Here is a 14,529-nt window from a genome sequence, read left to right as displayed (position 1 = left end):
GATTTTTTGCAAAATAACTTCAAAAAATGCAATTTGACCATGACGTGTGAACACGGCCTAACGTTGAGAGATTATCTTACCATTGGCCCAGAGACTCCTGGGACTCCAGGTAACCCTTGTGTTCCAAGTATGCCTCGATCACCCTAAAAATGGTATCATAACACAAAATTGAATGTATAATCAGTTATTTTGTATGAACTATACACATAAAATATTTATTTATTGATTGATTGAATTAGTTAACATCTTTACTTATTCCATTAATTACCAAATCTGTGCAACTCTTTAGTTGTGAAGTGTGTATGTATGTATATATATATATATATATATATATATATATATATATATATATACATATACAGTGAAGGAAATAAGTATTTGATCCCTTGCTGATTTTGTAAGTTTGCCCACTGTCAAAGTCATGAACAGTCTAGAATTTTTAGGCTAGGTTAATTTTACCAGTGAGAGATAGATTATATATATAAGAAAAAAAAAAAAAAGTCACATAGTCAAAATTATATATATTTATTTGCATGGTGCACAGAGAAATAAGTATTTGATCCCCTACCAACCATTAAGAGTTCAGCCTCCTCCAGACCAGTTACACGCTCCAAATCAACTTGGTGCCTGCATTAAAGACAGCTGTCTTAAATGGTCACCTGTATAAAAGACTCCTGTCCACAGACTCAATTAATTAGTCTGACTCTAACCTCTACAACATGGGCAAGACGAAAGAGCTTTCTAAGGATGTCAGGGACAAGATCATAGACCTGCACAAGGCTGGAATGGGCTACAAAACCATAAGTAAGACGCTGGGTGAGAAGGAGACAACTGTTGGTGCAATAGTAAGAAAATGGAAGACATACAAAATGACTGTCAATCAACATCGATCTGGGGCTCCATGCAAAATCTCACCTAGTGGGGTATCCTTGATCCTGAGGAAGGTGAGAGCTCAGCCGAAAACTACATGGGGGGAACATGTTAATGATCTCAAGGCAGCTGGGACCACAGTCACCAAGAAAACCATTGGTAACACATTACGCCGTAATGGATTAAAATCCTGCAGTTCCCGCAAGGTCCCCCTGCTTAAGAAGGCACATGTACAGGCCCGTCTGAAGTTTGCAAATGAACATCTGGATGATTCTGAGAGTGATTGGGAGAAGGTGCTGTGGTCAGATGAGACTAAAATTGAGCTCTTTGGCATTAACTCAACTCGCGTGTTTGGAGGAAGAGAAATGCTGCCTATGACCCAAAGAACACCGTCCCCACTGTCAAGCATGGAGGTGGAAACATTATGTTTTGGGGGTGTTTCTCTGCTAAGGGCACAGGACTACTTCACTGCATCAATGGGAGAATGGATGGAGCCATGTACTATCAAATCCTGAGTGACAACCTCCTTCCCTCCACCAGGACATTAAAAATGGCTCGTGGCTGGGTCTTCCAGCACGACAATGACCCGAAACATACAGCCAAGGCAACAAAGGAGTGGCTCAAAAAGAAGCACATTAAGGTCATGGAGTGGCCTAGCCAGTCTCCAGTCCTTAATCCCATCGAAAACTTATGGAGGGAGCTGAAGATCCAAGTTGCCAAGCGACAGCCTCGAAATCTTAATGATTTACAGATGATCTGCAAAGAGGAGTAGGCCAAAATTCCATCTAACATGTGTGCAAACCTCATCATCAACTACAAAAAACGTCTGACTGCTGTGCTTGCCAACAAGGGTTTTGCCACCAAGTATTAAGTCTTGTTTGCCAAAGGGATCAAGTACTTATTTCTCTGTGCAAAATGCAAATAAATATATATAATTTTGACAATGTGATTTTCTGTTTTTTTTAAAAATATAATCTATCTCTCACTGTTAAAATTAACCTAGCCTAAAAATTCTAGACTGTTCATGTCTTTGACAGTGGGCAAACTTACAAAATCAGCATGGGATCAAATACTTATTTCCTTCACTGTACATACACACTCGTCAACATTGAAATTGCAACACCAATTGCCTGAAGAAGGGGCCTCTGTGCTCTGAAAGCTTGCATATAGAACTTTTATGGTTAGCCAATAAAGGTATCATACCTATTATACTTTAGTCTTTTTTGACACAAAAGTATTTAACATTTCATATTGTCTTTGGCTAACACGGTACTACACAATTTTTTACTGTACTTCAACACCAAGAAGGAAACATTTGGGAAATATGGAAATCGCAGGATCGATAGACATGTAAATAATATGCAAATGATAAAAAAATTGAAACAAAATATTCCAAACATCTTGATTTATTTAGTATCGATTATGAGCGCCACGCACAGAAATACACGGACGTACAAACCTTGGCATGCTAACAATGAGGTTATTAATGGTTGTCTGAGGAATGTTATGCCACGCTGAATGCACTTGGGCACACAAATCATGAAGATTTGCTGCTGGCATCTCCCTTTGCAATTGCTGACCAATGACATCCCAGATGTGCTCGATGGGAGACAAGTCTGGAGACGCTGCAGCCCATGGTAGCACATTTAGGCCATGCAGGCTGCTCACAGTAGCACGAGCTCCAAGTGGTCTGGCCTAGTCCTGTTGAAAAAACGGCTTCTGGAACACTTTGGAGAAATGGCCATACCACTAGTTCTATAACCATATCAATGTAATGCCGAGCTGTTAGTGTACCTGAAATGAAGACTAAATGGGTCCGGCTACCGTACATTATGCCATCCCACAGCACAATCCCAGGAGTAGAACCAGTGTGACGTTCCCTTGTGAAGGCCTCTTCATGGCATTACCCACGTGGTCTACAGACAAATCTCTGGCTAGCATTTTGTCAGAGACAAAAGGGTGACTCATCGCTGAAGATAGACCTCAATTCCAGCCTCCATTGCCGTCTTGCTGTGCACCATGATAGCCTTTGAGAGAGGTGGCAAATGGTCAATAGAACACCTGTAGCTGGACGTCTGACTCATAGCCCAATGTCGTGCAAACACCTTCTGATGGTTTGTGTCGACACTGGTTGCCACCCTAGGCTTGGGATGTGACGTCCAATTTCACTTGCAGTACAGAATGGATCACTACGCGCCATTCTTTCAATCCTTCAAGCCTTCACGCATCTCTTGCTATCATTCCAGTTCGTTGTTGTTTTGTGTAATTTTTTTTTTTTTTTGTATAAATAATATACCAGTGCATTTTGTGGCTCATGCATGCCAAGGATTGGACAGCATTCCGTACTGGGAAATCAGGAAAGTCTTTCCCAAAGAAGATTTTTGTAAAGAATTTCCTGACTTCCAAGAATAGGATCAATTCCCATTCCAGCCATAATACAGCCATGTGAATGGGCTGTAAATACCATAGCCAGTGAAGCCGAAGAGGCTTAATAAATCTTGGTTTATTTCATAACAGATGTTTACAAACAAATGACACAGTGTCATACCTTTTCACCTTTTGCTCCATAAGGACCAGGATCTCCTTTCTGGCCTACAGAGCCTGGCATCCCCTGCACACAGACAGAATGCATAGTCAATAGACATTGAAGACTCTTTTCCGCATTCATATGTAGATGAGTATAAAGACACATAACTTCACTTAATAGAAATCACTTTAAAGGAACAGTGTCATCACAGAAATTTTTTTCATATGTTCAAGATGTTAGTGCTTTATTAAAAACGTTTATATTTATTTGTGTGTTTGTGTTTTACTTTTTCTTATTTTTACACTTTTTCTTCCCTATGGGGGCTGCCATTTTTTGTTCCATTTCTGTGTGTGTCGATTAACGACACATACAGACATGGAATACGGCAGCCACAGTCCCATAGGGACGACGAACCGCTCCCGTCCCATTCACTTGTGTGTACGGCGTCTGTGTGGGAACAGCGCATGCGCCGCTCCCACACAGTCCAACTTGAAATTGGCGCCGTCCATTTTCCTGTGGACCGGAAGTCGCGGCCGGACAGTAATATTACTACTTCCGGTCGCGGCTTCCGGACTTGTGCACTTGGACCAGCGGCAGCAGACGGAGCGGACGGGCCGGAGGGAGCCGCGACGGCAGGAGCAGGTAAGAGATTTCAATGTATGTTCGTGTTTGTGTGTGTTTACTACTGTATGTAAACCTACTACACTGTGTGTTAGCTCAAAAAATGGCGACACACAGTGTAGGAGGTTAGACCGTTCAAACCCCTCGTTTATCCCGGCACTAGCCAGGATAAAGGAGGGGGGGATGCTGAGAGCTCACTAGAGCGAGGGCTTTTTACCCAATTTTGCAATGCTGCAATTTTGGGAATAGCTCCATCTAGTGACCAGAAATGGGAAATACTATAAATTAGAATTAATTTATAATATTTCCTGACTCGTGAAAAAAATAAAAAAAATTTGAACAATGTTTAATCACCCACACACTAAATGTTTAATTTAAAAAAAAACAACATGTTTTTCTGGCAACACATTGCCTTTAAGTCCAGTGTAATACATGTCAGAAGACAGAAGCAAAATTTCCTTTTATACCTGTTGTCTTGGAAAACTGTGAAAGGAATGATGTTAGTTATACTTCTTAATATAAGTAGATATTGCATATGCATCTTGACCTCTATTAAAAATACTGTACTCCTGTGAGGTGATATTGTACCCCCTACTACAAAATATAATAAAGTTTGAACTCTCTAAAGATTTCCATGGCCAGTGCCACATACCACTGGGAGCAACCAGAAAATAGAAGGTCACTGAGTTAAAAGAAGACTTCTCAAAGTCCATTGATTTTGGATATATACGGTAATAATACACTGTTTGGCCATAAGAATGTGAACACCCCTGCTAATTATTGAGTTCAGGTGTTTCAGCCATACCCATTGCAAACTGGTACATAAAATCAAGCCTAAATCCATGCAATCTCCATAGATAATCATTGGTATGGGTATGGGGTTTACTGAAGAGTTTAGTGACTTTAAATGTGGCACTATCATATGATGCCACCTTTGCCACAATCTGCTTGGTCTTCCCCGGTCAACTTCAAGTGCTATCATTGTGAAGTGGAAGTTTCTAGGCGTAAGGCCCTGTTTACACAGCAGAATTTTTGCATCGGAAACCACCGCGGTTTCTGCCGCAAAATTCCCGTTCCCATTCATTTCAATGGGAGTCGGACGCTTCTTTTTCCAGCTAGCTGATTTTTTCAGCTAGCGGGAAAAGGAGCGTCCTGCCCGATCTTCGGGTAGATTTCGCCCGCACCTCCCATTGCAGCCAATGGGAGGAGGAATATTTCTGCCGACGGCAGGAATAATTCAGAGGCGGATTTGGCGGTGGGGCCCACCATGCAAAATCTGAAGTGTTAACTGACCCTACAACAGTTCAGCCATGAAGCGGTTCGCACGCAAACTCAAAGATTGGGACCACTAGGTTCTGAAGCATGTGGCGCATAAAAATTCCCTATTCTAGTGGCATCACATACAGCAGTTCCAAACTATCTCTGGAAGTGACATCAGCACAGGAGCTGTGCGTTGTAAGCTTCATAAAATGGGTTTCCACAGCTGAACATCAGCACAAAAGCCTGAGTTCGCCAAATTCAATGCCAACCGTCAGCTGGAACGGTGTAAAGCATGCTGCCACTGGACTGAAACAGTGGAATGATGAATCACGTTTCACTATCTGAAGGATAATGTCAATGCTGCATCATACAAAGATATTTTAGACAATTGTATAGTTCCAACTTTGTGGCAACAGTTTTGGGAAGACCCTTTTCTGTTCCAGCATGACTGTTCCACTGTGCGCAAAGCATGGTACATAAAGACATGGTTCGATGAGTTTGGTGTGGAAGAACACGGTTGACATGAGCTCAACCCCATCCAACACATTTGGGACATATTGGAAAGCAGATTGTGGGCCAGACCTTCTTGTCCAACTTCAGTGTCTGACCTCACAAATGCTCTTTTGACTGAATGGACACAAATTCCGACAGATAAACTCCAAAATCTTTTGGAACGACTTCCCAGAAGAGTGGATACAGTTATTGCTGCAAAAGAGGGCCCAACTCCATCTTAACGCCCATAGTCTTGGAATAGGATGTCCAACCAGTTCATATAGGTGTTATGGTTATGTGCCACATTCTTTCTACCAGATAGTGCATATATCTGTATATAAAATATACACCGTGTTCCAAATTATTATGCAAATGTTATTTTTCGCTGATTTTCCTAAATAGTCGATGCAAATGACAGTCAGTATAATCTTCAAGCCATCAACCGTTCGAGTATAATGCAAATTTTATTGAACAAATCTCCTAATGATAACAGATATTTTTTTAGAAGTAAAAAACTCAAAATGCACTGTTTCAAATTATTATGCACAACAGACATGAAAACATTTTAAAGGTTGTAAAGAGAACTAAAATGGTAATTTGTTGAATTTGCAGCATTAGGAGGTCATATTTACAGAAATCAAAAGCTCTTTCAATAAAAAAAAACTTAACAGGACAAGTTACATGTTAACTTAGGACCCCTTCTTTGATATCACCTTCACAATTCTTGCAGCCATTGAATTTGTGAGTATTTGGACAGTTTCTGCTTGAATATCTTTGCAGGATGTCAGAATAGCCTCCCAGAGCTTCTGTTTTGATGTGAACTGCCTCCCACCCTCATAGATATTTTGCTTGAGGATGCTCCAAAGGTTCTCAATAGGGTTGAGGTCAGGGGAACATGAGGGCCACACCATGAGTTTCACTCCTTTTATGCCCATAGCAGCCAATGACACAGAGGTATTGTTTGCAGCATGAGATGGTGCATTGTCATGCATGAAGATAATTTTTCTACGGAAGGCACGGTTCTTCTTTTAGTACCACGGAAGAAAGTGGTCAGTCATAAACTCTGAAGAGGTCATTTTCACACCGTCAGGGACCCTAAAGGGGCCTACCAGCTATCTCCCCATGATTCCAGCCCAAAACATGACTCCGCCACCTCCTTGCTGACGTCGCAGCCTTGTTGGGACATGGTGGCCATTCACCAAGCATCCACTACTCCATCCATCTGGACCATCCAGGGTTGCACGGCACTCATCAGTAAACAACACGGTTTGAAAATTAGTCTTCATGTAATTCTGAGCCCACTGCAACCGTTTCTGCTTGTGAGCATTGTTTAGGGGTGGCCGAATAATAGCTTTATGCACACTTGCAAACCTCTGGAGGATCCTACACCTTGAGGTTCGCGGGACTCCAGAGGCACCAGCGACTTCAAATACCTTTTTGCTGCTTTGCAATGGCATTTTAGCAGCTGCTCTCCTAATCCTATTAATTTGTCTGGAAGAAACCTTCCTCATTATGCCTTTATCTGAACGAACCCGTCTGTGCTCTGAATCAGCCACAAATCTTTTCACAGTACGATGATCACACCTACGTTTTCTTGAAATATCCAATGTTTTCATACCTTGTCCAAGGTATTGCACTATTTCACACTTTTCGGCAGCAGAGAGATGCTTTTTCTTTCCCATATTGCTTGAAACCTGTGGCCTGCTTAATAATGTGGAAAGTCCTTCTTAAGTAGTTTTCCTTTGATTGGGCACACCTGGCAAACTAATTATCACAGGTGTCTGAGATTGATTACAATGATCCAAAGAGCCCTAAGACACAATACCATCCATGAGTTTTATTGAAAAACTAATAATTAAATGTTTATGACACTTAAATCCAATGTGCATAATAATTTGGAACACGGTGTAATAACAATTAAATCATGACATTGATCACAATGATTAACGGTTATTATTTGTTTTGCAGAAGTCAACCCATCATGATCAGTCCTTCCAAAAGCACTCCCATAGACTTCATTGGAGAGAGCCAAGCATGAGTGCAGTCACCTCTCTGCCTTGGACTGACAAAGGGGAGGGGGTCCACATAGGAGGGTCACAATGGAGATACCTGTGGATATGCCGTCAATATCTGAAGTGGAAATACATCTATAACTGATTTCCAGATCTCAATTCAACAACTTGATGATATTATACAAACATATGTTCATATGTTACTGGATTTCAGATCAGCTAATTTATAAAATCTAAAGCATTCATTGTGAGTTAGGCCAAGTCAATGTTGCAGCTTTAATGTCTTGCCAAGTCCTTGCTATGAACAATTCAAAATATTCTAAAGGGGAACACATCATGGCGTTAAGAATATTGTAGTGAATTTCTCAAACTACCAAAGAAAATATCTCAACAGACTATTTTATGCGTACAATAGCCCACATGTCACTTTTATATTACTCATGAGAGTAAATAAAGAATCTAAGTATAAACAAGGCAAAGGAACTATCATGTTACTCATTTGTTTTCAGTACCCTTTAAATTGCTTGGTCCCAAAGCATTTAGCCAGATGTGAGACCATCTCATATTTCTTATGCTGTATTTATATATTTTGGCAATATAAATATCATGTGTTTAATTTGCAAATAGAATGTGATATCCAAAAACAGGGTTATTTTTACTGTATTTCATCACATAATAGGAATAATCTATTATTCCACTTACAAGAAAAGGATAATAAGATTTAAGTGAAACAATGTAATATTTAGTAACCAATAATACAGAATCTAAACAAGAGGTATACTATTCAGTGAAAATAATTTTTAGTTAGTGACTTCATATATAGAAATTAATCCTTGAAATTAATTCCTTACTAAATGGAATTAGAAAAAATAATTTGTTTTCTTTTCTAGAAACAGAACCACTGTTGTCTAGTATTGAATGTGACTAAGCTGCAATACCAGGCATAACCCACGGACACAAGTGGTGCTATTTCTGGGGGGGGGGGGGGGACTGTACCTTTTTTCCATTTCTGGACAGCTCCTGCAATCCACCAAAACCCGAAATAAAGTACTGTCTAACTTTTCTTTAAAACCTCAGTCTGTGATTCTTTCAATTTTTCTTGATTAAAATTACAAAATATAAAGTCAGTCTAGGTATTTTTAGATTAAGTTATACATATCAGTTTGGGATGTACGTCTGTAGCATTGTGTTCCTCTTCGGAATTGTTGCAATAGACAATAGTAGAAAAAGATCAATGTGAATTGCATTCCTTGCAAGACAGTTGCATAGCCTATGTATTGGGGCAGCTGCTGTCCGAGAACTCCCACATGGTGGTGAAATATCGGCATAAGATGTTTGATAGATAAATTGGGTCGCCCCATGTCTTCGATTTTTATAAAAATATAATAAAACATAAACATACTTTACATTCTGCTCAGGGAGAAGATTAGGGATTCTTTGTTCTCATATGCCTTGTCCTCAGATGTGGGTTATACTTATGTAGCTACTCTACCCTATCTTGGTGGATGAGACATAAGCTACCATGAATCTCTGCAGCTGCATTCTAGTAGATCTATGTTATCTATATATACTGAGAGAATATAAAACAGTATTTCATCAAATTAAGGCATCACAGATATTCGGTTATTCATGCTAAATGTATATATTTCTAGAAAACTCCATGTAGTTTCTTGGCTCCTATGAATGCAGGATTTATTTGACTGATTGCTTAATACTGATTACAGAAAACGATGTGGTGATAAATCATCCTGCAGAATAACACAGCTGCACACGCAGCCATGTGGTATATGTTTTTTGGGTGCCCAACTGTATAGGAAAACGCATCAGGCTACACTGCTCTAAACCGCATGCCAAAAGGACACTCATTTTCATTGCTCGCTGAATGCAGTATGAACATAGCCTAACAGGTTTCTATGAAAATCTATTCTCCTGGGATTGATCATTATATGTGGCGGAGGATTTGCTATCTCTCAGGCAGGCAGATGCTTTCATTTCTAGAATTGCATCTAGAGGAACATACGGTGCCTCGCAGAGGTATCATGTACATCTATCATAGCTTTGTTTCCAATAAAAAGCAGATCATGTTTGATCACTCTGGACAACCCATCTAACATAGATTTTAGGTGTGTTTATACTTTGCGGTGAATTATTTCTTTATACTTAGGTCATATTATTTTACTTACTTCAGGCCCAGCTTCACCTTTGCATCCTGGTAATCCAGTCAGCCCAGGCTCACCCTAAAAATAGATGAAGAGAACATGTATGATCTTATGTATAGTGCTTGGATCAATAAAAAAATATTCTTAAATTTTAGCTATTATGTGCCGATTGACTCACCTTTGCACCATCTTTTAAATCAACACCATTTCTGCCCTTGACACCCTATGAGCAATACAAGGCGTATTATTAATGTGGTTATGCACATGTTAAAAAAACATTTAATTTATATAATAACAAAGATCAAACCTTTGGTCCCTTTTGTCCTTTTGAGCCCTGTTTCAAAATAAAGAAATGTTAAAAATGTAAAAAAGAACCTTTCCACAAATTTATTGTTTGCACAATTTTAGGCTATTGAGTATGTTGTAGCTCTTGGCTTTCACCGAGTACAGTATATACAATCTGCATTTATTATGATCACTACATAGCTATATATAACAATAAACACAGCCAAACCTAACCAAAAAAAAAAATGTAAAGTTTCATACGGTATGTCAATGAAAAGAAAAGAATAAAATATTAACAGGGACCCTAAAAATAATACATACCACAAATACTAAAAATAAATGATTTGTATATGTGTACCCTAAATCCTTGTGTTCTGTGCATTAGATCTTTATGTAAAGACAGCACGTTTTAGTTTTTAATTGGCAATTATAGAGATAAGTATGACATACCTTTGCACTTGGAGGGCCTCTGGCACCCTGTATCAGTCAGAAAAAAAAAAAGAGTATAAATCTTGACCTTATATTACGTAGGTACTTAACCCCATAACCACCAGGCCAATTTCAGCCTTGAGAACCAGAATCATTTCTTGATTTTTCTTCTTTGCATCCCGGCGCTCATAACAAAAAAAAAATTTGACGTAGCTGTATGAGACTTTGTTTTTTGCGGGATGAGTTGTACTTTATGTGCCTTTTTTTTTGTACATTTACAATATTGTTTCATTTATATACATTTTTATTTTCCCAAAAATGTGGAAAAAAAAGCAGTTCTGCTGGAGTTTTTTTTTATTTTAAGCATACACGATCATCATAAACTATGCTATGAATTAGTTGTGAAGGTTACCGTCATGATACTGAATATGTATATATTATTTTATGTTTTAGGTCTTAATAAAGTTTATTTATTGTAAAAAATTTGCATTGATGTGTATTATTTTTACAGATTTTTTTTATTTAACAATAGATTTTTAAATAAGTTAACTTTTTTTTCATTCGTATAGTGGGGTTTTTAATCTCCCTTTAATGCTATTGGCGGAGATCTACTGTTAGAGCTGGGTGGCAGATGTGCCCCTGAGATCAACGAGTATGCTCGTTATGATGCGTCAATGTCCTGCCACTCATGACCAACATACCCATCATAGGTCGGCAACCAGTTAAAAAAAGGAAAGTGATTTTGCATTTAAAATTACTACCTAAAATGAACATCAATATTGCAGGGTAATCAATGCCCACTATGTTGGGTTGCAGCACAATAAATGAAATTAAAAATTCCTTAAGTTGTCCACAGATATTAGATGCGAAACAGCTGTTTATGGGGGCTTCATGACTGTACCCCGACGGCAGATATTGGGGGAAAAAGGATTGGGCTTGTTGGATTCTTCCTGCAGGAGAAAAGCGCCTGTCAGTGGGGTCCCTAGTGTCTTATTCCCCTCTTCCCATTGAAACAAACATGCCTGCTGGACCAAACCGACTGTACGTGTTAATGGTGGAATCGGGAGAAATATCTGAATGCTCATTCATCCAGCAGCAACTCACTTGTATGGGCTGGCGTAAGATATAAAGTACAAAAAATAAATACAAGGTTCGTATCAAGCTGGTATATAATTCAAGGTCACATAAGGGCATTAGATGGGATTTTATTCTACCAGTTGCAGTGGTTTCCTTCATCTTTAATAGTTTCAGATTTGTAAAAAAAAAAAATATTAATGCTTAATCTAAATCTACAAAATGCTTGATGTATTTCACATGGAATAACTCTCAATTCCAGATTGAAATGAGAAAGTTTAAGTATCTTTCTTCATAGAATATGTTTTCTACAGTTATCATTATAATAAAGTTATTATTTTAACATTTATTAAGTTATTGTTGTCCTTTCTTTTTGCAAGAGATCGTTACTCTTTCTGAAATAAACATTATAAAATAGTCATATCGTAACTTTCTCATAAACCGTAACTGTAGACCCGAAGAAGCTTCAAAGTAAAATAGCTGGGTATAATTAATACGTTTTTTTTTTTTGTATTTTATTGAGGAAGTCACAAAATAGCTTATTACAAAAAGATGTTGTATAGGGTCATCATTCACTGTTTGTGATTTTGAGGTTTAAGTTACAAAAATAATGTCTCCAGATCTCCATATCTAGAACATAAATTCTCCAGACTGAATTTTCATATCGATAGTAGAAGGACCCAGGTCCCTACTCTATATTTCTATAGGTTATAATACAGTAGGTCTCAAATACAAAGTATCCTATAGTTTACAATTAAATGAGCATCTACTAGGTAAAGTATAGTCCTTAAACCTTATGAGAGAGACTTAAATGAATCACCAGAGTCTAGTCATAATTATTATGCCATTTTCAAATTTAAAGCAGAAGATTATTTGTAACAAATATTTAGTTATGTAGGCCTAATTTAAAGGGAATGAGACGCTGTGGCAGTTGGAGAGTCCTATTGCTGGTCACATGACACAGCTGAGGACCAGGGAGTGGATAACCCACAAATACAGCCACCGGTAAGAAGAATACCTGCACCAAAACCCTAAATTTGTTTTACTGGCAATGTCACCCGTGGCTAGTCATGTGACAACACTAGATGTTCATGGGCTTGTGGTGACTGCCTAATGCCTCATGCACACGACAGTTTGCGCCGGCCGGGTCTCGTCAGTGATACGAGAAAAGATAGGACTTGTCCTATCTTTCCACGGATCGGAGAATCGGGTCAGTTTACCCAGACCAGATTCACCTGCTAAAGTGAATGGGTCCGTTAAAACTATTGGGTGTCACCCGATGCCGTTAAAAAAAATGGCCCAAGTGGCACATCGGTCGTGTGCAACCCGGCATAATGTCTTGGCTGTCAGATAGAGGAAGATAACTTTGTGTTTTCTTGCCAGTTGTTTTTTTTTTTTTAAAAACATAGTATTGTCCTAAATTACCTTTATTCCTGCATGCCCAGGAGGTCCAGTGTCACCAGGAGCACCCTATAAAAGAATAGAACTTAAAATGTATCATAGTTTCACATTGTGTCAAAAATAAAGAATTCATTAAGGAAACTGAAAACATGAAACAATATTGAGACAGTGTTTTCTCAATGCTTAGGAAAATTAAGTTGCAAACACCAGAATAAATATTTCAGGACTACGGTATCTTGCACCGTTTTACTATGAACCATTCTATTTAATGCTTACCTTGTATCATTCTACTCCAAATCCAATAGTTGGCCATAGCCAGTTACAATGGTATCATTTAATACCTACCGTTATTTATGGGTATCTGTTAAAATTAACTTTCATTAAAATGGAGAAAGTGAATCATGTAGATTAGTATGAAAGATGAGATGGGCATTTTTTAAGACTCTGTTCCAGTATATGACTGGTGACAGACGTATGCTGGCATAGTGCACGTGGTTCTTGGTTTGGCATTTCAATAGGGAGGCATAGACCAAATCTTATTGAATCCCCCTTATTAAAGGAGTTTTCAGGACGTTAATATTGATTGCCTACCCTTAGAATACGAGCCCCTTCATTCTGCTGATTAGCGGGGGGGGGGGGGGGTAGTAGAAGTTCCTCACTGATCAAATATTGATGGCCTATTGTTAGTATAGGCCTTCAATAATAAAGCACCAAAAAATAACTTTAATATTTGTATCTATATACTTTATCATAAGTCAGGTCATGACAATTGTAGGTCCAATGTGAAAACATACCTTTGGTCCAACAGCACCTGGCTTGCCAGAGGGCCCTGCTCTTCCTTCACTGCCCTGCAAAAGGTCAATAAAATTTGATTGAAATTGGATGCATTTCACGACTGAAGAAAAAAGATTTACTATCTAGGAGATGGTTTGGGACTGAAATTCACACCGTTTTTTTAAATTATTTAAGAGGAGTAAGCATCCTAACACATTGATCAAGCTAATATATAATTTTGGCTAAAAAAGGTGGATAATCTAGTTAGATATATGTTTTGTATCTCTAACTAGGAGGCCAGAGATTGGTTTTGGCATTCTTATACATTCCACTCATTTTCCCCACTATTTGATTTATGTAATTGTGTATCAGACAAGAATAATATACCATTATTTTAATGGGAGACTATAAGGTATGTTCACACGCTTAACCAAAAACGTCTGAAAATACGGAGCTGTTTTCAAGGCAAAACAGCTCCTGATTTTCAGACTTTTTTTTAAGCCACTCGTGATTTTCGCTGCGTTTTTCATGGCGTTTTTTAGGCCGTTTTTGGAGCTGTTTTCAATAGTCTATGAAAAACGGCTCCAAAAACGTCCCAAGAAGTGAACTGCACTTGTTTTTCGTG

General features: G+C 38.6%; 1 protein-coding gene across 1 annotated transcript in view; it reads right to left on the bottom strand.

Annotated features, from left to right (window-relative positions):
- LOC142652591 (uncharacterized) overlaps positions 1-14,529 on the bottom strand; it is a 106,507-nt gene that overhangs the window by 54,390 nt on the left and 37,588 nt on the right. Inside the window, exons 10-17 of the mRNA XM_075828246.1 lie at positions 13,925-13,978; positions 13,155-13,199; positions 10,677-10,703; positions 10,249-10,275; positions 10,120-10,164; positions 9,966-10,019; positions 3,419-3,481; positions 81-143 (exon numbers count right to left, since the gene is read on the bottom strand). Of these exons, the coding sequence (XP_075684361.1) occupies positions 81-143; positions 3,419-3,481; positions 9,966-10,019; positions 10,120-10,164; positions 10,249-10,275; positions 10,677-10,703; positions 13,155-13,199; positions 13,925-13,978 (378 nt within the window). The remainder of the gene's footprint in view (positions 1-80; positions 144-3,418; positions 3,482-9,965; positions 10,020-10,119; positions 10,165-10,248; positions 10,276-10,676; positions 10,704-13,154; positions 13,200-13,924; positions 13,979-14,529) is intronic.

This window comes from Rhinoderma darwinii, chromosome 5 (genome assembly GCF_050947455.1).
Source record: "Rhinoderma darwinii isolate aRhiDar2 chromosome 5, aRhiDar2.hap1, whole genome shotgun sequence".
NCBI classification, from domain to species: Eukaryota; Metazoa; Chordata; class Amphibia; order Anura; family Rhinodermatidae; genus Rhinoderma; species Rhinoderma darwinii.
This window is presented reverse-complemented; position numbering and strand designations above follow the sequence as displayed.